At 37.8% G+C, this 23,402-nt stretch overlaps 1 protein-coding gene across 2 annotated transcripts; it reads left to right on the plus strand.

Annotated features, from left to right (window-relative positions):
• The first annotated feature begins 15,035 nt into the window (after nucleotides 1-15,035).
• On the plus strand, nucleotides 15,036-22,664 carry CENPW (centromere protein W). 2 transcript variants are annotated; one of them, XM_071547902.1, is made up of 4 exons: nucleotides 15,052-15,227; nucleotides 19,958-20,071; nucleotides 20,657-20,722; nucleotides 21,735-22,664. In XM_071547902.1, exons 1-3 carry the CDS (start codon nucleotides 15,138-15,140, stop codon nucleotides 20,681-20,683), a joined length of 231 nt encoding a protein of 76 aa, XP_071404003.1. In that variant the 5' UTR covers nucleotides 15,052-15,137; the 3' UTR covers nucleotides 20,684-20,722; nucleotides 21,735-22,664. The 2 variants fall into 2 exon arrangements, with proteins under 2 accessions (XP_071404004.1, XP_071404003.1); XM_071547903.1 differs by lacking the exon at nucleotides 20,657-20,722 and having other exon boundaries at nucleotides 15,036-15,227.
• Nucleotides 22,665-23,402: the final 738 nt, after the last annotated feature.

Raw genomic sequence — 23,402 nt, forward strand, 5'->3', positions numbered from 1 at the left:
TGAGAGGGTGAAATGACTTGGACTTTCAAAATTGCTCTTTTTACACACTCCTTCAGTGTGAGTTTTGTGGCTTGGATGTCTTTGGTTATCTCCAAAGTGCCTCAAGCTATAGCTATACCTTCAAACTCACATCTTTGAACTAAGCCACTCTTAAGCCACTTCTTTTATCAAAAATTGCAGTATAAGCAATTCTTTATGTAGAACATAGTTGATCTTTTCAAACACCTAAGGAACCAGAAGTATTTCCTCACTGGCAGCCAAGACAGACCTCATTCCTTATTTCCCTGGTCTTAAATCAAAGCTTAAGGGCTTAATTTTGTATCTCCTTGTTGACTTACTGGTCTGGGAAGATCGTTCTTCTGAGGGACCTTGTTTCTGTGTTGAGCACTGGTGGCTATCATCGACTTTCAGAAACAATAGCTCAGAAAACTGACTACTGAGGCTGAGCAAGGACTTTGGTCTGAGCCTGTCAGTGTTCATCTTTCTTGTTATGAAACCTGAGCACATTACTTAGTTTCCTGTTTTACAGTTATGAAATGTTTTCTTAAGATCATTATTTGAATCTTCCTCTGAGTTGTGAATTAAAAGGTGGTGTGCAAAGGGAACATCCACTTCACAATTCCCAATGAACAGGAAGATTTCTGGACATGAAAGGAACTGGCCTCACATTTTTTGGCTGAGGACTCCTGAAACCAGATGGTATAGATTTTGTACCTAAGCTTATTCAGCGTTTACTGCTGGCTGCTGTATTAGTTCTGGCAGCTGCGTGGAAACCTCCTATCCCCTGAAAAGTAACACCTGGTTTCAGAAATACTGAAGTACAAGTGATGGAAAAACAATCTAGCTTCATAAAAAGAAAATTCATGCATTATTAAATGGAAATTTCTTAGCCCCGAAGTAGCTCTGCTTCTACAAGAAGCAAAAGGCAAATCTGCTGAAAAAGAAAACTTTGTCTCACGGAAAAAAATTCTAAAAAATAAACAACTTTGAAGTGTCTTTAAACACATCCAGATAAATAAATATTACTATGCATGCTTTAAATGTTTGAAAACTAAACATTAACTTAGTGTTCACAGACTTGTGCATCTATCTCCACAGATATAAAGTAACACTTTGAAGTCTTCAGTCCTAATAACTTGTTATTAAGTATGCCTGCATGTGTTCAGATTTTAGGTCAGTGGTTTGGTCTTAATAGCTCAATTGCCTTATCCCCAGAGTGAGGATCATGATTTCTGTTATCAGCTTTACTGTAGTTCTGTGATGCCTAGGTACTTGTTGGTAAAGGTCTGAAAAGTGTTAAAACCCTGAATGTATGTGCACAGGGGAAAAAAGGGCTAGATTTTATGGAAGGCTTGAAGCACTTTCCATTTTGCTTATTTCAGAAGGAATTAAGAAACATTCTGGGTTTTTAATATTTTTTTAATGAATTTAAATCAGAATTAATCCCCTTCCATTTCAGAAAATAAGTAGATTTTATGCATGTGAATATCTAAGGTCTTTTCTGAAATTCCATTTCTCTAAAATCTGCATTTGCTCCCATGCCTGCTCAGTGCTTCACACCCCTCAAGGCAGCCCTGAAAAACAGTCAAGTGCAATGAATGCCAAGCCCATGGAGCTTGTGCCTCAGAGACTGCAAAGATTTACAGGCTCCTGTCTGTGAGCTGTTGTCCCTATTATATATTCCAGCATTTTTTTTTCAGCTCAGCTTGCAGTGATGTGAAACTAGCAGCAAGGTAAGGTGCTATTAGTGCCTTAAGAGTGAGGGAACCTCTCCTTTTGTTTTCCTGTCCTCTTTTTGCCTCCTTGCCATTCATAAAGTCACAGAATCATAGAATCAGAATCATAAAATGGTTTGGGTTGGAAGGGCCCCTAAAGATCATCTAGTTCCAATAGCCCTTCCATTGAGTTAAACTTAAGCGATCTCTACGCAACCTGAGTGTGAACTAAATCACTTACTTTTAACTACTAATGTATGTCCTAGAGTTAAGACTCCAGAAAACCTCAACAGCACCATTAAATTTACATTTGCTTGAGGTTACAAAACTTAATGTGATCAAAATCATGTTTAAAAAAATGTTTCACCCCACAAATAACGCTTTTAGATAACCCAGTTAAGAAAAACACAAGATTTTTCTTAACAACTGCAGTTGTTCTTCCAGCAGTGCAATACATCCACACACTAATACAGGGGCTGGTGTTTGGCTCTGCATCTGTTCACAGGAGAAGAAATAACACAGCCCTGAATTGCATTCTGGCACTATTTTACCAAAATGTAGTTGAGCTGCCCAAGAAAGCAACAGAGAAGGTAGAGAGTAGTACAGTTTTGTAGCACATATTTGCAAGAACTCCTTTCCAGCATTCTTATCCTTGTGTTCCACTATGAACTATGTGATGATGATGGGAGAAGACATCTTGTGAAAAACAAGATGTATTTATTTAACATATTACATAGTGAAAATATTGGTTTACAAAGATAATAGATGCTGAGGTTGCAACTAATCCTACAAAATTCAAAAAATAACCTGATTCTTTTGTTGATTATAGACTTTAAATTTGAGAAAGAAGAAAGATCAGTTTCAAACATGAACTTTATTAATGAGAAATGCAAGGCACAAATGTGTACTAAACTTTTATCTCACTAACTTCTGATCATGTTGATTTATAGGACTGTACCACCTGAAAAGGCCCAAGTCTCTGAAACACAAAATAAGATGTCATGGACATTTTACCTCTTAAGTTATATTAGTAGCTTTCATTGTTTGGCTCTACAAGGAAAAGTCAAGTATTTGAAAAAGCTACTGCAAATTATTAGAAACTACCCAATGAATTATATTGATGTATTTTTAATGGAATGAAGAATTAACTAGGGAGTGGAAAAGTTAGTCATCAGCAAAGTATCCTAGGTATCCTCATTGTCTTTTCCACAGGTACAGGGTGAGAACCTCACTAATAATTTTCAGACACTTACTAAACTTTAAAGATTGGAGGAATATTTGGGATCACGTGATGTTCTTCATGTACTGAAAAGGTATTAAAATTTCATTTAGATTAGGAAAAGGATCTATATGCTTGGAGCAATGGTTTTCAGGAAACATTCAAAGAAGAGGTTTTCTTGTTCATGTGTACATAGATTTGTTGACCCAAGTAGGTAACAGACAATTTAGGGCTTATACTGGAGAAATGGTATTTGTGATATTAATGCACATACTTGGTTCCAGGTTATTTAAGACATGCCAAAATATAGGTAATGCTGTATAAAACTGCATAATCATCTAGTGATGCATATAACAATTCATATCTCTATTAGGTTCAGGCAGACTTTTTTCTATGCATAATACAGCAAACTCATGTTGCACACTTCAAGCTACCAGAGAAATGCTAGAACTGGAAATCTGGAATCAAACATCCTCAAGACAGAACTTCCAAACCCCATCTTGTACTTTGTTATGAGTAGGTAATCATGGGCACAAAGTGCAGAAGCTGCCATTTAATTACTAAATTCAGCTTTATATACATATGGAACAGTGTCTTCAGAGGTACACAATCTAAATCAAAACTCCATATCCAGGCACTGTTGCTGGGGTAATTCAGATCTTTTGTATGTACAGCTGTACATATACATAAATATGTTCTCCTACAAATTTATGCTCAGACCTGTTAGCCATTTACTTGCAGGTTTAATTTTGTTGCTGTGCTATTGGCCTCCTGTTTCCCATTGGAGCAAGGAAAATCAGATTTTGAAACTAAACAGTTTCATGGAAGGTATAATACATTCCTTATTCTGTGCTTGCTCCCTGACATCAAGCCACTCTTTGAGCATCAGATAATGTAATTCTGAGCTCTGTTTAAAAACTGACAACAGTCTTGTTCCACAACTGACACTTTTTTTTGTTCAATCAATATCATGGCAAAACAATGAACAAAAGAAAAATAATTGTTTACAATGGCTGAAGGACAGGGCAGAGCCTGTGGTCCAGACTCTGTATGCCCAACCACCAACTGGTACTTTTTACTTATTCTTTCATATATACGTTTTTGGTGAGTACGTTTGTCCCAGGAGGCAGATTTTATGACCATTTTCCTATTAACTTTTGGGGCTGAAGACTGGATTCCCTATCTCTCAGAAGCACGCCACAGCCACCAGGCTGTTGACATGAACAATGTCTACTTCCCATTCTGCCTGTTGAAATATTGTTGCCCTAGCAAACAGATCATGGTTTAGGACTAGAAAGAAAAAGCACAAGCAGGTGATATTGTAGGTTACTGATAAGGATAGCCTCCAAGGACAGAGAAGATTCATATTAAGGACCCTGGTCCTGGCTAATTGAAGCATAAAATGAAACCCAGAAACTAACCTGACATGGACCATGATAAGTCTGATCATTAAGCTTTTCTAATTTTGACATACAACTTCTTGTTAAGGACTCAACTTTCAGCCCCGCTGACAAGTGTCCTACAATCATTACTGCCTGATTCCACAGCTACATGTATGGGATGCTAAACCTGGGGCCAGGCAAAAAGTCAGCAGTGCAATAGTAATTACTACTCTCTTTATAGACCATCCTATCTTTAGGGAGTAGACAATTTAGCCTTAAGTACCTGTGTAGATTTTCTCTTGTTCTTATACCCATGACTATGTCTAACATACTTCTGGGTACAGACCTAGCCTAGGAGATCAAAAGGGAGAGTTTCATTCTGAAAAAACAACCAGATGCTGCTGAGTCTACTAAAGGCAATTGACTCAAAAACAAAGAACAGATAAAAAACCCCCAAACCAAAATAATTATTTCAAGTTTTCCTCTGTGCTGGGAACCACACAGAAAAAGAGTAAGGCTGTGAAGTCTACACCCAGGTATTGATGCCTGTGGATCTTTACACAGATGTATTTCAGGACAGTATTTCAGTCTTGTAGCTAAGAATAAATGAAGATTTGTCATCCACACACAGAAGTCACGAATGTAATAATTGTGACAGAAGGCAATTGTTAAATTTATTTTGGAAATAAAAATCAATTTACCTCTTTGTTAAAAAAAATAGGCAAGTACAATTCTGGTAATTACTGAAATCACTGAGAGTCCTGAGTTCACAGAGCACCCAAACTGGATTAATCTGCTCAATACAATGTTACAAAAAACTATTGAAAGGATAGGCATTTATGAATATGTGTTTCTATTGGGTCTGGCTGAGATGGAGTTCATTTTCCCATGTCAACCCTCACTGTGCTGTACTTTGCATTGATAGCTACAAAAGGGTTGATAACACACTAGGGTGCGGGTGGGCAAGATCCTGGGAGGGGACGCACCCAGGCCAGCTGACCTAAATTAACCAAAGGGATATTCCATACTATATGGCGTCAGTCAGATATAAAAGCTTAGGAATAGAGGAAGGGGTTGGGGAGTATTTATTATTTGCAATGTTTCCCTCCCCAAACAACTTCCACTCATGCTGAAGCTCTGCTTCCCAGAAAGTGGCCAGGGAGTCTCTGGTGCAGACCATGGACTGTCCCCCTGCAGACCATGGAAGCTGACAGGGGTGCAGAAATCCACCTGCAGCCCCTGAAGGACATCCACGCCGAAGCAAGTGGATGCCCTAAAGAGGTTGTGAACTTGTACTGCAGCATGCTCCGTTCCTGGACCTGTGCATCGGGGAGACCATGCTAGAGCAGGTTTCCTGGTAGACTTGTGACCTCTGGGGGACCCATGTTGGGGCAGCTTGTGCTTGAAGGACTACACCCTCTGGAAAAGTGACTCATGTTAGAGCAGTCTATGGAGAACTGGTGCCTGTGGGATGGACTCGTGTTGGAGAAGTTCATGAAGAACTGTCTCCTGAGGGAGAGACCTCGCACTGGAGCAGGGGAAGGACTCTTCTCTCTAAGCAGTTGCAGAAATGTGTGATGGACTGAGTGTAACCCTCATTCCTTGTCTCCGTGCCCTGCTGGGGTGGAGGAAGGTAGGGCTCAGAAAGGAGGGAGAGGTGGGGGAAAGGTGTTTTTAAGAATTATTTTATTTCTCATTATCCTGCTCTGATTTTGTTAGTAATAAATTAAATTAATGTCCCCAAGCTGAGTCTCTTTTGTCCATGATGGCATTTGGTGAGTGTTCTCTCATGGTCCTTAACTTATAAAGCCTTTGTTACACTTTCCTCTGTCCACTTGTGGAGGGGAGTGATAGAATGGCTTTGGTGGGTGCCTGGGATCCCACCAGGTACAACCCACTACAGTGTTTTATGGTATAATTTTGTTTAATCTTCAGAGGCTGGTCAGAGAACTCTAATCTTAGACCAACTGGCAAACTTTTACCTGACTAAAGAATGCCAAATAAAGCCTAAAAAGGGCTTGTTAGGATCAGAGTTACTACCTTGTCTCCAGCTGCTTTATTCTGCATTGGTATTGTAAAGATGTCATAAATGTAGCTCAATTGGAGAATTAAGTTAGCTTTGCAGCTTTTTGGCTTACTTGTAGCACTGCCGAACAGCTGAGCACACCAATGAGCATGGACCTTCCATTGAATGACTTTTAGTCTAAAAATTCTCCCATAAAAACTGCATCTAGGTCCAGTTTTCCATACTCTTTTATCTACACTTGGTTTTCCATATTCTTCACATGCTTGGATTTTTTTGTCTTTCTCGTGTTCTGGCTTTCTTCCAGAACACTTTGCAGACAAGAGTAGGCCTAGTGATATCACTACATCATCAGATCATAGTGGGAAGAATGCCAGAGAATATCTTTCAAAACAAAACATCTCTAGACTAGTTTGAAAAACATGTCGGAAAAAATTATCCTGATGTCAAGCATAAGCATATTTTTATTGTCTACAATGCAGGGCAGTATTCAATATTCATGTATTACCATTCCAAAAAGAAAATCTGAAAAACCACACACCTGCCACTGTTTCAGGCAAAGAGCTGCCTCTGAACAGCAATTTTATATTTTTTTCTGTGCTGTTTTATGGCAGCATTGAGTAGTTGGTCTGTACAGGGGCAAAGTGGCATCAGTCGGGAGGACAACAAGCAGCAGTTTGAGACTATTGACCACCTATGAGGGAACTGTTCCATAGTACAGCTGGAAGCTGGTGCATCACTGGTGATATTAAGGAGCCATAGCTCATACCCAGGCGAAGGTCCTTAAAAAGCATCAGAGCAACCTTACTTACTATGAAGAATATCACTGTACACTGAAAACCAAAACTTAACCTTTGCCAATATTCAGGCTAGGTAGCCTAAATACAAAATGCCTATTTGCAATACCTGGGATAAAGGTGAGAGATTTTAGAGCTGATTTGTGTTTTCCAAGCGTCAACTCACACTATATGTTTCTCAAAAAAAATCTTACATTGGTATTATGATTCATTCTGTGTTTTTATGATGTTAGCTTTGTTGTAATTGTATTTGTGCTCATGCAAGAGATGTGATTTTCAGCTCAAAACAGATATTTTTCACAGGTTTGTGGCAGTGAAGTTACTCTGTGTAAGCTCACATAGGTACTCTCAGCGTGTCTAGAAAATTAGCATTGTACCTCCATTTACTAAATGAATTCTACTAGCTGTGCTGCTTCCACATACATTTACTTACTTCTTTACAACAGGCTTACACAGCAGTTTGGGGTAGATGAAGAGAACTCGAGATGGCTTCCTGTCTCCACAGTCAATATGGTTATTCTTACGTTAAGGCTCTGATGCAGTTTCTTACAGCAGAGAGCAGCATCTTGCCTCTGTGCAAGGCTGCAGCTACAACTGCTATCTTCTAGCTTTATTAACCTGAAGCATTACACCCTCACTATCTTCCTTTGTGTCAAGCACTGTTTGAAGACAGTGTGTTTGCTCTGTAGGAAAAGAAAAAGATTGTATCAGCAGTTGTTTATTTACAAAACTGTGGTCAAAGTTACATTTATTTAAGCAACACTTACTGGTATTGTTTTACACTCAAAGTATATACACTATCTTTCTCTCTGTAAACTACCAATTCCATTTAATTGCATTTGAACACTTCCATTTAATTGCATTTGAAACTGCAAAAGTAATATTCCCCAGAAGGCCAAATGTTTCTGAGCTATTAAAAGAATTTTTAGTTCAATGGATAATTAATATTTGACCTTTTTTTTCCTATACACTACATATATTAAGATATTAACAAAACCCCAAACCTGAAACTACATTCCTAAGAATAAAATTAGCAGTAAACTAGCCAAAAGGAAAAGGATTTAGTAATTCCTGTACTTCACCACATTCTCTGAAGAAGTACTTTTCCTTTCTCTATGCTGCAGCAGCAGCAATTGAAAAAAAAATCCTTTTCATTAAGGTACCTTCAGAAAATTACTGATTCTCAATAAACCCTGGAAGAGTGTCAGAGTGGTTTATATTTCACTTATATTGCTGTTAAAAAAAGACAGTTGCAAATTTGCAGAAAGTATGACATAGAATTGAATTCAGAAAGATGCCTGTGCACTCAAATGGAATGCAAGCATTTCTGCAATGATGGAAACTAAAGAGTAATGCTGTCATTCTCCAGAGTGATTGTTCTTCACTAACACAAACAATGTTGTGCATTACTCTTTTTTCCCCCCAAAATAGGTAGTTGAATTCTGTGCAACCCACTCTTGATAGTTTGTACTAGATCATTAATTTCTTAACATAATTTTGAAGAAAAATGATTTTACGTCTGCTTACTAAAGACAGTGGATCACTGAGGAACCATTTGTGGAAAACTGTTTGGCATAAATTATATTACTTCATTCTCAGGTAACTGAATAATAAAAAATTTCTGAAAATCTTCATTGAAAAAAATACATTCTGATTACAGCCTATTTGGAATTATTTGTATTTTATCTGAAATGATTCCTTTTTTAACTCCCTTACTGCTTACAATGGTAAAAGAAATTAATAAAAATTACTTCATTTTCTCCTCCTGTCTTCTTGACTGCAGGATATATGCCAACTTTGTATGCTAATGACAACTCTTACTAGTATAGGTGTATTTCATGCACTTGGAAGTCAAGTCTTTAAATTCTTGCTTCCCTTTAGTGCCCATTCTTCTTTTTGCTATCATTTTCCCACATACAATAATGTTAAGGTTTGGCTTATGTCACAAGAAGTGGGATTTAAGTAATCAGCAAACAATGCACCTCATCTGAAATCTGTCTGTTACTTTTTTGGCTCTCTTTGAATTTAGTTTGCTGAAGTCCATCATCAGGGGCAGTGGGACAAAGAAGCTGTCAGGCAGACACCCCACTGGTTATCACCTACCATTTATTAATTAAAATTATATAATTAACTGTATTTATGTTTTTTGGTCTGATCATGTGATCAGTTGCCTAATTGGCTTTAATGTTAACAAATATGCATATATGCCCCCTTTTTTAGTACATTCCCAGGGTATGCAGGCTGCATCAGGCAAGAAGTGAGTATTTTTCATTTACAGTGGCCTTATGACCACTTCCTCCTCTGCTTTAGGATTGCTGAGGATTAGCAACAATAGAAACACTGGCAAGAGATTAATTTTTTCCTTCAGGGGTGGATATCTCAAATTGTGATCACCTATTTTTCTCTACAGCCACATCCAGAAAACTGGTGAAAAGTTGTATAGCTAAGAAGACCACCCTGTAACACACCATTTTGCATTTCAGAGCTGGCATAACCTGAAGGAAATCAATGAAGATGTAGGAAAAATACTGTTACATATCAGATTTCTATGGCTTTCTTTCTGGCTGAAAAGTCAATGGGGAAAAAACATGGTCCATGTGGCAGATGAAAGCTATTGTATCTTCTGGTGAGGCTAAAAGATGTTGCTACCCTTCATGTGAAGAAAAAAGTGAAGAAAAACCAACCATCAGGCTCAGGCTTTCTTGTGGTCAACACCTCTGATCTATTCTTCCTAATAAATATAATTAAAAAGCTAACAGTTGAGCAATATGTATCTATTTATTAATCTTTGAGTTTCCTATTGGTGCCCATTACCATTAAACATGCTATGCCTTTTTAGCCACCAGCACACGCTTGCAGCAAGCGTGGGTAGTGCCCTTCCAAAATCTTTGTATGCGAAGCCAAGTCATGATGATGATTGTGATTGGTGATGATGATGATGATGAGGAGGAGGAGGATGATGAAGATCCCTGGGAATGTCATTAAGTTTTGCACTCTTCTTTCTTCTGTATTTATAACACATTTGCATAAAATGTATTTTTTGGAAGACAGACAACAGGTATTTTCAGAATACTGTCTAGGTTTGTGAAAGTTTCTGAAAGAGGTCTTGTCAGGTATGGATTAGCTGTTCAGAGCAGCGGTGCTGGAAGATCTTTCTGGTTTGCATGTAATCATGGAAAGTACAACATCAGAAGAGAATAAAAATATTCCTTCTGGAATCTGGGGGAGGAAATATGACTGGCATTAAAAGGAGATAGGTATTAGAACCAGGAGAAAAAATGCAAATAATGTAAACATCATAAACACAGACAAAGTGGGTATCAGGAGTAATTACTTTTCATGTTATTTATTAATTTTAATGGATTTACTTGAAAACACCTACAATAAACAATTTTCTCTTAAAAAATTAAATACAGTATTGGACATATATATCAATGTGATCCTGCATTAAATTACTTCAAAAGCAGTGTAACTGATACCCTTTTAGTTCAAGGCATGTCAAGTGCACAAGGAGTATCTCTGAAGGTGACTTCTGAGCTGTGATTTATACACTTCAGTATGAATGCCATTCATTTTATGAATGCAATCAAAGCAGTCACAACAGGCTGACGGTGTCTGGCCTGTGAAAGTCTACTGACTTTAGACAGGTTCTTCAGAGCCTCATACACAGAGAACTGATACACAGAATGTCCTGAAAAATGAAACTGAAGCTTAAATTGTAAACCCTAAAATCAGCAAATAGTCTGAATTTCAAATATAATTTATGATATTTTGCCTTTCTTGGTTTTCACTGTTCAACATTGGGCCTGGAAACCGATAAAAACAGGATGAAATTTAAAAAAAAATACTTAAAATAATTCATTTTAGAGACTTCTCTCCTTTCTTCATGAAAATGAAAGGTGAATGCCAAACTCTTTTTTGAGCTTCTAGTATTTACTACTGCAATTAAAATATTGTCATTACATTAATAGTGACAGTCATAAGGCAAAAGTTTCTTTTTAAAATTGTCATTTCCACCTTTTTTTTCAAGGAAGAGATTTCCTGAAGTTCCACAGAGGGCAGGAAAAATACAAATTGCTCCTTTGTATTATCTCTTTTCCTGTTTCTCTACAAAACTTTTCAACCACACCTGAATTATCCAACAGAAAGAATACACAGATGAAACAGGAGACAGTCTGTGTATCCCAAACACTGTGATCAAGCCTATCAACTACATTATAAAAGAGTTTACATTTGCTGAATTGTTATGTTCTGTTTTAGAGGTATCTTTTCATCGCTGAAGAAAACATCAAAAGGTTTTAGGCTTTGACATCCATATCCAGGATAAGTTTCAAAGTCTTTCATCAACCACTGAAACTGGATTAGCACCAGAAAATATTTAACAGTATCTAACTAAGCAGAGAAGAAAATGAGAGACCTCTGGCTTAGCAAGAATCTATAAAATCTGATTGTTAATTTCAAGATACCACATGCTTAAAATAGAATTCTTCAGCATTTTGGGGGGAAGATTGACTTTAAAATTATGATTTGATGAAATGCTGATGAAGAGTCTGACAAGATAATGTCAAAATATGGGAACACTAATTAAACTACTAGTTACAAGGACAGGCTGGGAGAGCAAATTTAACAAGGTGGGATGTGCTTATAAAAGTTTCAGGACAGAAACGAAACACTGCTTTTCAATTTCAATTCCAAATATAACCCTTTGTTTAACTTATAGTGTACCAGAAAAGTGGCAAAATTAGTCTTTAAATTAATTTCTTTCCTTACAAAAACTGAGAACAAAATGTTTACTGGTTTGCGGTTCAGCACCGATGGCCCCAAGCTTGGCCTCTTTTAGCCACTGAAATTGTATGGAAGTATTTTCAAGAAACCCACATAATCTGGAAGCAAAAGTGACAAAATAATGCCACTGAAATTGTCTTTCTTAAAAAGAAAACCAAACAAACTTGAAAAGATTGTTTTCATGAAGATGTCAGATCTGGATGGTAAAATTTTAATTGCTGAATTTTCCTAGCGCTAATCATTGGCACCAGATGATGCCTTTACTTTTAAAACACAGTTCAGTATTGCTGGAAAACTGGGAAGATGTTGTGCTGCAGCTGAAGCCATGAAACACATCCAGTTCACAAAATGAACTAATGTGTGCTTAAAAACCGCAATTATTAAAAAGTAGAAAAATATTAAATTCTTGAAACACTATTTGAAAACAGGGTAACTAGTTATAGAAAATGGATGCAAAACTCCTGCAGCTTTTGAACAGGAAAAACATGAAAATGTCCCTGTAATGCACAGAATTGCCTTTCTTATAAAGCTGCATGAGTATGAAAAAATTAGTGATTTCAACTTTCAAAGAATAAATCTGAAACACACTTTGCATTATTCTTCTAGCTGTTTAAATATTTCATAGTAGCATTATAACAACATTACAGATTCTATCAGAAAGGTCATAATCAGAAATATAAGTGAGAGTGCAGTTTTCTATGATTTACTGTAATCACTAATCCTTGTGCTAATACAGACCAAATAATTGAAACAGTTGTGATTTTTTTGAAATTTATTTAGTTAACTTATAAAATCATTTTTGTCCATTGCAATGTATAATGTACAGCAGTATATTTATTTTTCTACAATATTCCTGTATTAAAATCAAGCTATTAAAATCATATTTATAGAAATATTTATTGATAAACAGCCTAAACAACAAATTCAAGGAAAAATTTGAAATATTGAGGTTCACGTTCACCCAGTAAATCAGACCCTAAAATTTATTATTTTTACATTTGACCTGTTATCAATTGCTTGAAGAAACTACTGCCATAAAATTTTCAAAACATAAGAAAAAAGAAAATCTGGTAAATAAGTAGATATGAACCAGCACTTTAAATTACTATTTTTTGTGGCTAAAACCAACAACCAAAAACCCCTAGTCCACTAGAAATATAAAACTATCAGAATCCACAAAATTCTAATAGTATCACACTTAATCGCAGCTTTTATTATTCACTCATTGTCTATATATTTAATAGTAGATTTTATTATTCACTCATTGTCTGTATAGTAAGCACATGACTTAAGGATATAGTTACTAGTCTTGCGTCTAAGTATCTGTCATTCTATGCAGGTCATAACACAGTTTCAGATTTCTGAGATGTATTTTAATAGTTTTAGACCTGCAGTAGAGGCACTTTTGCAGTTCTTACAGTTTGTAAAATGCTTGCCCATACTGGTTTCCAACACGTTTCCCACCAACAGTGTGAGATTCTAAGGCCCAATTCTCAGCTCAAGTAAGGTCCAGTGGAGCTACTGATTTACCCCAGCTGTAGATTTGAATCTGCTGACATGCTGAATTATTGCTGATTCCGATGCAAGTTTCTATGTGTATATTATGAGCATTACAGTCAGAGCCGTTTAGTTAGCTGAAAACCCAAATGTTTACTTCTAGCAGTGCTGCTGAGCCATTAACTGTGATTATTAAACTGTAGAAAAAAGCCATACGTGTTAGTGTGCTTATTCCCTCACAGAAAAAATGTTAAGACTCTCATTTTAAGATCTGCATCGCTGCTGACAATTAATGGCAAGTGACAGTCAAAGCTGAAAGAACAAAGCATAATTTTCAAGTATCTGATGGAGTATGAGAAACTGGCAAATCTTAAATTCTCTCCTGCTGTCAGATATCAAACTTCTATCTGGACTGCATTTTGTGCATATTGTAAAATTAACTATACTACCAAATCATACAGACTTAAGCACATACTTCAATTAAAATGATTCATATCTGGGTGCTGATACTTTTGAATATATTAAGCCTATAAATATATATCTTATCAACATTTAAATTTGCAAGCATCCCATAGGCCAAAGAAAACAAAAAACTAATAAATATGCTGAAAACCCCCATACCTCAGTATGAAATCCTGACCCCTTCTCCAACTAAGTACACACAGTCCAAATACACTGAGAATGCCAAGCTACAGGGGCCCCTTTTCGGGGAAACCTGTATTTGAGTCAGCAGCATCCGTAGCTAAAACAGAAGTGTAGGGACAGATGCAAGAGGAAGGATGACACGTCAAAGTGGTGGCCGAATATAAGTAAGTGTGTTTCTGTGTATAATTAAGTCAATGCCATGCGTGTACAAATGCTGTATTTTGGCCAGATTTATGTGCAAAACATAAGTATCACTCTAGGCTCATTTCAGTGTTAAGATTATGGAGCTAATGATGCTCCTGGGCCTGCAGCCCTGTCACATTCCCGGCAGGGTCACACCATGAAGGACAGAACAAGCGTGTTGTGCAACTCCCTTGGCGCCTGTGGCAAACATCGCACCTGGGCGACGACTGCCCACTTAAACCCCACAGGTCTTAGCCCGAGGCTTGTTTGGGCAGCGCCGTCCCGGTGCCTGCGGCCGCTGCCCGTTGTTCCCTCGGTTTCGGGAAGCCTCTCCATGTGACTGCGGCCCCGTTCGAGGGCTCGGGAGGCACTCGGGAACCTGCGCGCCCGCTCGCTGCCCCCTCCATGCAACTACGCGGAGCTTTGGGGAGCTAAAGGCAAGTTTCCTTCGCTCACAAGGGAAGCGCTTCGACACGGAGGTGCCTGCGAGGGGAACGACTGTGGCGGCGTCCAGCCGGGACGCGCCTGTCTCTCGGGCAATTGCTCGGTGAGAGCCTGTCGCCCCCGCGGCCTTCCGAGCCGGCAGCCGCCGCACCCGGGAGGTGGCCCCGTGCTGGCGGCGCCCGCCGGGGCAGAAGCAACAAGCTTCCCGCTCCTGCCCGCTTTCCCGGGATGCGCGACCCCGACCTGCCCGCGCGCTTTCCCGGGAGGCGCGCGCGCCCCCGCGTCTCTCCCGCGCGGGGGCGGTGCTGCGCGCGGCCGTTGGGAAGTTGCGTCAGGGCGGGAGCGCGCGCCTGCGCGAGGGCGGCGGATTCGAACGGCGGCGGGAGCGGCGGGAGCGGGAGGAAAAGGAAGAGGAACAGCAGGAACAGCAGCAGGAGAAGGAGGAGGATGAAGCGCACGGCGCCCCGCACCACTTTGCGGAAGATAATCAAGAAGCACAAGCCGCAGTTACGCCTGGCGGCGAACGCCGACCTGCTGGTGAGGAAGGAGAGGGCGGGGAAGAGGCGAGGCCGGAGCTGCCCCGGGCAGGCCGGGAGCGGCTCCGCGCTCGTCATGGCCGTGCTGCAGCGGGGCTGGTGGCCTGGGGCAGCCGTCTCTAAACAGGGACATTTACTCCCTCAATGTTTTGGATTGTGCGCACGGGAGCGTTTGGAATTGCTGGGTGTGCCGGCATGCCAAGTTCGGACTGCTGATGTTCCTGCAGTGACCTACGGGCAGAGGCGAGGCAAAGCTTGTTGGCAGATGGACTATTGGTTTGTCTAATAAAATATGGATAAGTAAAGATTGCAGCTCGCTGCTTGGCTGGTGGGTGCCGTATTGTAGGGCTTTGAGAAGGAGTTTGGGGACTGAGGGCCGGGCTGATGTATAACTAATAATAATTAATGTGTCACTGCACGTACGCACTGCTGCTCTAAGAGTTTGGTGTAGGCGCACTGAGAAATACGAATTTGCACTACGTGACTGTACCATGCAGGTGTTTGTTGTTTATGTAGATTAGTTCGGTTGTGCAGGTAGTTGTGATCAGTGAGTTCCTACGCTGTTCAGGCATCTTGGATGATCATATATTTTTAAAAGGTCCTCTAAGTAATCCCTATCCAAAACCAAGGAATGACAAGTCTTACTACTAATATAATAAGGTGTGGGGATTCTGTTCCTGGTTTAAAACGCCTGCCAATAAGGTGTAGGGATAAGACAGACATATCAAACAAGTTTCCAAAAACTGAGGCCAACACAGCTGGATTGCTTTTGACCTGCACTGAGTGGTTTGTGGCACAAGTAGTGTTTGTTTCACCAAGGAATTATTTGATCACAGTAAGGAAACCTGACTAGAAGAGAGCTTGTGGTAGCTGCTGTATTGAAAAAAAAATTGTGCATAAAAAAGATACTCTTTGAAGTGACTTAGTAGACTTAACTTGCTTGACTGTGATGCCTTCTTGTTTAAAAATGCATGTGATTCTCAGAGCGTTAAAGTGTTAATGCATCTTCTGTACTAGTTGCTCCCTGACTTGGAAAGTTCATATTTCATACATGTATAAAAGTTACGTCTTGCAGCATCTTGAAGGCTGATATCTGGATATATAAAACTAAATGTAAACATACAAAATTAAGTAATATGAGATTAATATGAAAGAATATGATAATTACATGAGAGTATTTCGATTTGAATGTAAACATTAAATATTTTTCTAATTGAGCTAGTAAAAATATGATCTCTTCCTACTGTTTTGACTATCTGTGGAGTTTTTAGTGGACTAAAGACCTGGTCCTTTGCTGCTCATGCTTAGACCCACTCAAAGCTTACTCAGTGGAATGCAGTAGTCACCTAAACAAACTTACACAATCACTAATACATTTTTTGTAGTTGTTAGTAACAGTTGCTCTGTGTTTCCAGAGTAATGAAACTTTGGCTTCAAACTAGGGTAGCTGTCTCAAAAGGGATAGGTGGGACATCCCTCCATATCTTGGCCTTTGGTTCCCATTTCTTCTTGGTCCTGGTATTGTGTGTGCTGCAAAGACAATCAGTACGTGGAATTGACTGAAGGTTATGAACAACAACAGTCAGATCTAGCTTAAAATATGGCAATTCAAGGGTTCATCCCCATATAAAGGATGAGCTCAGAATAAATTTTAATAATGGAAACTGATTATCTCTTCTGGTGATGTCAAATTAAATGGCCTTTAATGTTACAAGGCTTGGCTTTTTGATTTTCTATCTTTAAACAGGAATGCCCAGGTGTGATGGTTGTCCATGTTGTTCTTCAACTGGGCACGTGGCTAACAGCTCTGTAGCTCTTTATTTCTATGGATAAATAATCAACACAGCTGGAATTTTGCCTTAAAAAAAAAGATGGAGGAGTTTGTTTTGCACTTAGTTTGACAAGTAACAAGTTTTGAGAGTGTGTTTTCCAATGTCTCCTCTGCAAACACTGTAAAAGTGATTAGATTGCATACATTAGAAACTTACATAGCAGCTGTCTTAACAAGATGGAGATGTACATACTTTGAGCAGAAAGTTTATGTCTTCTCCAGGGAAGAATGAGAATTGGCTAGTTCAGTTTCTGAATGGTCCATGCTTTATATTTGAATCTACTGTGGTTCATGACCAGTCCAGTGAGTTGGTCTGCCTGCCTGGCTTAAGAGATAATCACATTGTTTTCTTTTTTTCCTGACCTTCAATGATTATTTTTGCTTGATAAAACCAATGTCTTCTTATGTAATCATAACTAACAAGCTTGAAAGACATAAGAATTCAGATAATTTTCTTAAATACTTGAGAAGGGTTTCTTCTTCACTTTTCAGATTGTTTTGATCAAGTCTCCTTTCAAACTGTGCAGCTTTGTCAGAACCTGTTTCATAAGTGTTAACATCTTTTTCTTTGCTCTGCAGAGCTATCAAATGTCATCAACCTTTCTCAGGAAGCTGTTTGGTTTGGGGTTTTTTTGAAAGAGTATTATAATATCTCTGGGTGAAGGGATGCTAATAGTGTGTCACATTTTTTCAAGGCTCTTTTTGAAAATAAGAGGTAAAGTTTTACTATTGAAGTTCAGATACTCCCCCAGTGGTCTGAAAAGAAAACATGCAAACTTTGTTCTAGCTTGAAATTACAGAATAAAAGCAGGATCTCAGCTGCAGGAAAAGCTTAAAGTGTTGCATTGAATGGCCTTTTTTTTCTTTGTTATCACCATAGAATAATAAATACTTGTATTTTGAAGGCAAAATATTAGTCTGTGTTGGAGTTACGGCAGCAAAACAAAATTGCAGAGCTTTTCCCTGCTATTCATCAGTTCTGTTGAACAGGTGTGTGGAAGTTGCTGTGCAAACAGTGTTTGAGTTTTTTGCAACCTTTCTTTTCTGGGAAGTAAATATTCTATTTTGTAAGGTCATTTTCATAAGTAGTTAATTCAAAATGGACTTTAAATTTTATGCAGAGGGACAATAATATGTAGTAAAGTAATGTCTTTAAACAAATATATTGCTTAGGTACTTGTCAGTAAGTGTCCTGTTCGTGGTATTCAGTCCTTCTGCCTTTCATTAGCCTTTCTCAATTGCCTGGAATAAACTGAAATATTTATTAATCTATGTGCTTTTTGTGGAATGTTGTGATTTTAGATATGTGACTGTGTTTAAATCTCTCTGAGTCCAGGGAAAGCTTCTCCACATGGAATAATTCCCTTTGAAAATAGGAATATAAGAGTACAGTAATTCTGAGAGAAGATGTAGTTTTGAAAGGCAGTTTTAAAATTAAAACTTTTGCCTTTAGCTATCTCAGCAAAAAGACTTGCAAGTATGGAAGCTTTTGTTTCACCTCCCTCTTCTCCCCCAGGTTATTTCCAGAAATCTTACGCTGATAAGTTTAATAATGAGAGTTCTAATGTTGAACATTATTTGAGTGCCACTGTTTGATTCTTGAGATCACTCGAGTCAGAGATGATTTCTATGTGAGTAATTAAAAGCAACTTTGATATTTTGCAAAATAAGTCTGCAAGAACATCTGCTTTTTGTGTAGTTTATGCTTCCAAATTATGGCAAATATTATGTAAATTTATCTATTGCACACTGGCTTCATTTAGTTTGGGATATTTAAAAAAAACAACCCAGATTCCTTGTCCTATGAATGCTGCTCATATGACCAGAGCCTGTCCTCTAGCAGATTATTTTTGCTGCAAACCCACTGCCAAAGTATTTCTTGTGAACTTTTAATGTGTAACTTTCCAGGTTTTATTTTTCCAGGCTTTACAGAATGGGTATGGCAGAATAAATACATCACCTAATGAACATAAATAAAATTTTCATATATTTCAATATTTTTCTGAGCTCTTAATAGAAAAATTAATTTCGTACACCTTACATAGCAAAGAAAATATTGTTTGAAAGTTTAATTTGCAGAAGGTACAATTATCAGTTTCTCAGGTGGGACTATTAAAATAGTTCACATGATGTGTGTGTAACACTGCAGGTTTGCATTAGAGGTCCCTGGTTACACTGAGGTGCTGTTGACTGGTAATTGTAGTCCAGGTTGGAGCAGTTCCTTCTTTGGCTGCTGAAACTTTTTGCTGCTTCTGTGTCAGTACAGCATTCCATATGGAATGGAATACTGTCCTACCTGTTCTTTAATTAATGTAAAAAGACTAAGTAAGTAACGAGCTGGGAAGAAAATGGATGGAACCTTCTGACACTGGAGAATTTCTTGTTCTGGAGAAATGAATGTCAATATCCCTTTGCACTGGAAAGGGGCAGAAGTCCTTGAACTTGTCTGTAGTCCATTTGGCAACACAGCAGGGGTGAAGTTGCTGTTCATAAAATCTGGTTTTTGCAGTCACTGAAAGCTGACTATATTCACTAGTAAGCAAAAAGGCTTCTGGTTCTCTGATATTCCTGTCTACATTTTATTATTAAAAACTGCTAATAAAAATTAGAGTTGATTCCTCTTACATCAGTTTTTGTGTGATCATTTCTAAAGCACTGTTATGATTTAAGTATACTGTATTTAAACTGTATTTGTAAGTGTCTTGCAGTAAGGAATGTCTTGGAAATTTACTATGGCTTGAACTGAGCAGTACACTGTTTTTCTGAGAACACCTTCCAGGAATTTGGAAGCAGTCTAATATACAAATCCTTTGTCGTAAACAACAAACCTCTAAAAAACCAAACTGTGCTTAAGCAAGTTTGAATCATCCTTGATTTTTTTTTTCTTCCCTATTTTAAAGGTGCATCTGAACTTCTTACTGTTTCTGCATCGGCTGGCAGAAGAAACGAGGACAAATGCTTTTGAGAACAAGTGTAAAGTAATCAAACCCGAGCACACCATATATGCAGCAAAGGTATTAAAACATTTTTAATATTTTTCTTTTTTGCATAATGTAAAATGTATTATGACAGCATGTACAAAAGTTTTCTGTGTTAAAGCAGGAATTTTATTTATAATCCAAACCCTATAGAAACTTAATATTCTTTAATCCATTATTGGCATAATTCACTGTTACCAAGACAACAAATTAACTTTCCTTGCCCTATTAAGTATAACCTTTTAAAAATTATTATTCCTGTTTAAGCTTACAGTTTCAGTGTATGGGTTAGTCTATAAAATAGTGTACCAGGAAGCGTTCATGGGCTGAAAGCCCCTCCAAAGCTGAGGGTCCTTATTTTAGATGATACTACATCAAGGAAACATACTGAATTAATTTCAGTTAACATAAGTGAAGCTTCATGGAACAAGTGAAAAATAGTTCAAAGAGCTTCAAATAACCTTCTTACACCTTCAGTTCTTACCTGCTTCGTCTGAAGTAAGTTTGTAGTGGATCCTGGCAGTGTTGTGTGGATAGGACTCGAGCAGATACTTTGTGTGATGTTGTATTTGGCAAGGCAAGAACTAAGGGAGGATTAAATGCATGTTGCTATATGGGCAGATCAGCATAACAAAAATTGCTGTGTGAATATCTCTGAAGGAAAGCTACGCTGTGTTGCAGAGGATGGTGAGTTTTGTGTGCATGCAAAAGAAGGGGAAAAAAGGATGTTAAATAGCTTTCTCTGTCTAGAAATAATTAATGTGAAAATGTGACTGAAATCCTTTGGTATTCTGTAACTCATTTCACTCGCGAGGTTCTATCTTGCATATCTGTTGCATGTCCTTTGCCTCGGTGTCATGAAGGAGCTTGTTCTCTTCAATTTGTTACCTGTTTAGCCACCTACTCCTGCTGGGCAAATTGGAAGAACAGAACTCGATGTTATCTGATATTTTGGTCCTGTGGCTACTGTTTATCTTCGGTGTTTTTTTCCTCTGGTGAAAGGTTTAGATTGATACTTTTTATTTCTATAGTTACAGAAATATATACAAGATATGCAGGGTAGCCAAGTGCATGTTCCAGTTGGAATCTTACGCATTTGTAATTTCTTTTTAACTGCAATCTTAACATTATTTGAATTATTTTGTTCTCCATTTATTTTTTAAGATGAAAAGAAAGGGAAAACTGCCTGTGTTTTAATAATGTTAACACTTAAACAGTCCCACTTAGGCTTTGAAGTTCATTTTTCAATTTAAACTCCAAACCAAAAAATGTCCTTCCAAAGGTCTGTGTGCTCTTGATACAGAAAGAAAGAAGGTATTGCAAACGACAGTTGAGCATAGTAGCTGTAAAATGGCAAACCTTATTTTTTCTTTTGGTCTAGGCCTAACAGGGTAAGAACTTCAAGAAATCTACTGAGGGCTTGAGAGCTTTATTGCCATTTCTCAGCATTAATTTTTGAAAAAGCCTTTTATTTTACAGAATTGTTGCTTGTGAATGTTCTTGCTTAAAAAAAAAATCTCTGATTTGAAATCTTTCTGTGTGCTTTTGGTTCATTTGTAACATTTTCCCAAGCATTTTACTCTTGGTGACTCAACTCTTGGGAGCAAATTGGTGAACCTTTGGTCTGAGTATCGTAGCCTTTTGGACTTGAATTGTAGTGATAAAAGCAGTGATAAATATACTTTTTTTCTTTTTGCAGGTTATTTTAAAGAAAAGCAGAGGCTAGAAAGCAGACCACTGGAGTTTTAAAGCATGTTTTTCCGTGTTTTCTTACTAATTTGGGTTACTGTGAGCCAGCTTTAGCACTTGTGGAAGTTTACAGTTTTATTGACGTCTGTCTCCTGACTCAGAGTATCTTGCTGTTTCTCTTTAAAAAAATAAAAAGAAAATCCTCCAATGCATAATTTTGAAGTATGTGTCACTTGTCATTTAAGACTTCTGGTGTACCTTATTTCTTTCATCATGATAGAGAAATGCCTGTACTCTTCAGGTATGATGTGGCATTTATTATTAGAAGTGTGAAACTTCTAAAGGAGAACAGTAATTAAAAAAATGCAGGTTTCACAAAATCTATTACAGATTGTGCAGTTCAAAGCAGATTTATTAATTAAACAAAATTTTGGCTTTCAAAGTAATCACTCTAGAAGCAAGTGTATTAAATATCTTGCCTTAAATTTATTTATAAATGCCTTAGTATTTTTAGAAGTACTTTAAAAAGTAGGTTAAAATTTCTGTGTTCTGGGGAACGAATACATATTTGGTATTTTCAGTCATGCTCTGAACTGTTAACCTGGCCTATTTTTTGCTGTGGTGTATGAGACAACTTGGTCGTCTGTAATTCAGTTGGTGTGAACAAATGCACAGATTATGGAGAAGAAAAGATCTGGCACAGCTGTTGTTTTTGAAGTTAGATTTTGTATAAGTAACAAAGATAAGTTGTCATGAATGCCCAGCTGTTTCCTCCCCCCTTTTGAGTGTCATCCTAAATTGTCAGAAGTCTGGAAATGTACATTTATATAAATATGTCTTCTTAAATTAAGTTCATATTCTATTCCTAAACTGATACCTGTAACCATTTCCTGAAGACTTTGCGTAATGGATGTCTTAATAAAGTTATGGTTGAATCTCACAGTTTGAGCTGATAATGCCATTTTGTGGAATATGTGGTACCTGATTGCTCATATGAACAATGAACTATACTCAAAATAAAGGATCTTTAAAAGTCTTATGTAGTACTCTAATTTTGTTTAACAGTGTACTGAGTCAGCAAAAAAGAATTGCTTCTTAGAAATATTTTTGTAGTCTAAGAAAACTGTAGCAATGCTAGTGCTTTTAATTTCATATCATGCTTTTTAAAATCCTGTGCAACCTTTGACAAGTCATCCTTTTCCAGTACGCAGAAAGGAAGGATTACTCTTCCACTTTACTTAACTCACAGACATTAGTTCAGTCATCTTCTTGTAAGGGTTGATGACATTCTTTATTCTGCATTTTCTTCTCTTACTCCCTTGGAATCCACAAACAATGCTGAGAACATACACATGTAGAGGATATTTGCATTGAATAATGTGAAGGACATTCTCAGGAATAAGTGAGATTTGACTAGCTAATTATATTTTTCTTTGTAATTGCTGCCTATGATTTAACAATTTTATTCCAACACTATATTTTCCTTTGTTAGAAATATTTTCTCCTAATTTTCCTTGAAATACTGTCTTATAGTCTCGTATAACCAGATACCTTTTCCTCACTATACAGTTGTTTGAGTGGTATACCTTCTTTTGGAACTTGTTTTGACATCCACTTGTACTTTTTCAATTTCCCTAAGAGCAGGATCCACTCTGAGCTCAGTGGACTGTTCTTACTC

The sequence above is a fragment of the Pithys albifrons genome, chromosome 2 (assembly GCF_047495875.1).
Source record: "Pithys albifrons albifrons isolate INPA30051 chromosome 2, PitAlb_v1, whole genome shotgun sequence".
Classification (NCBI taxonomy): Eukaryota; Metazoa; Chordata; class Aves; order Passeriformes; family Thamnophilidae; genus Pithys; species Pithys albifrons.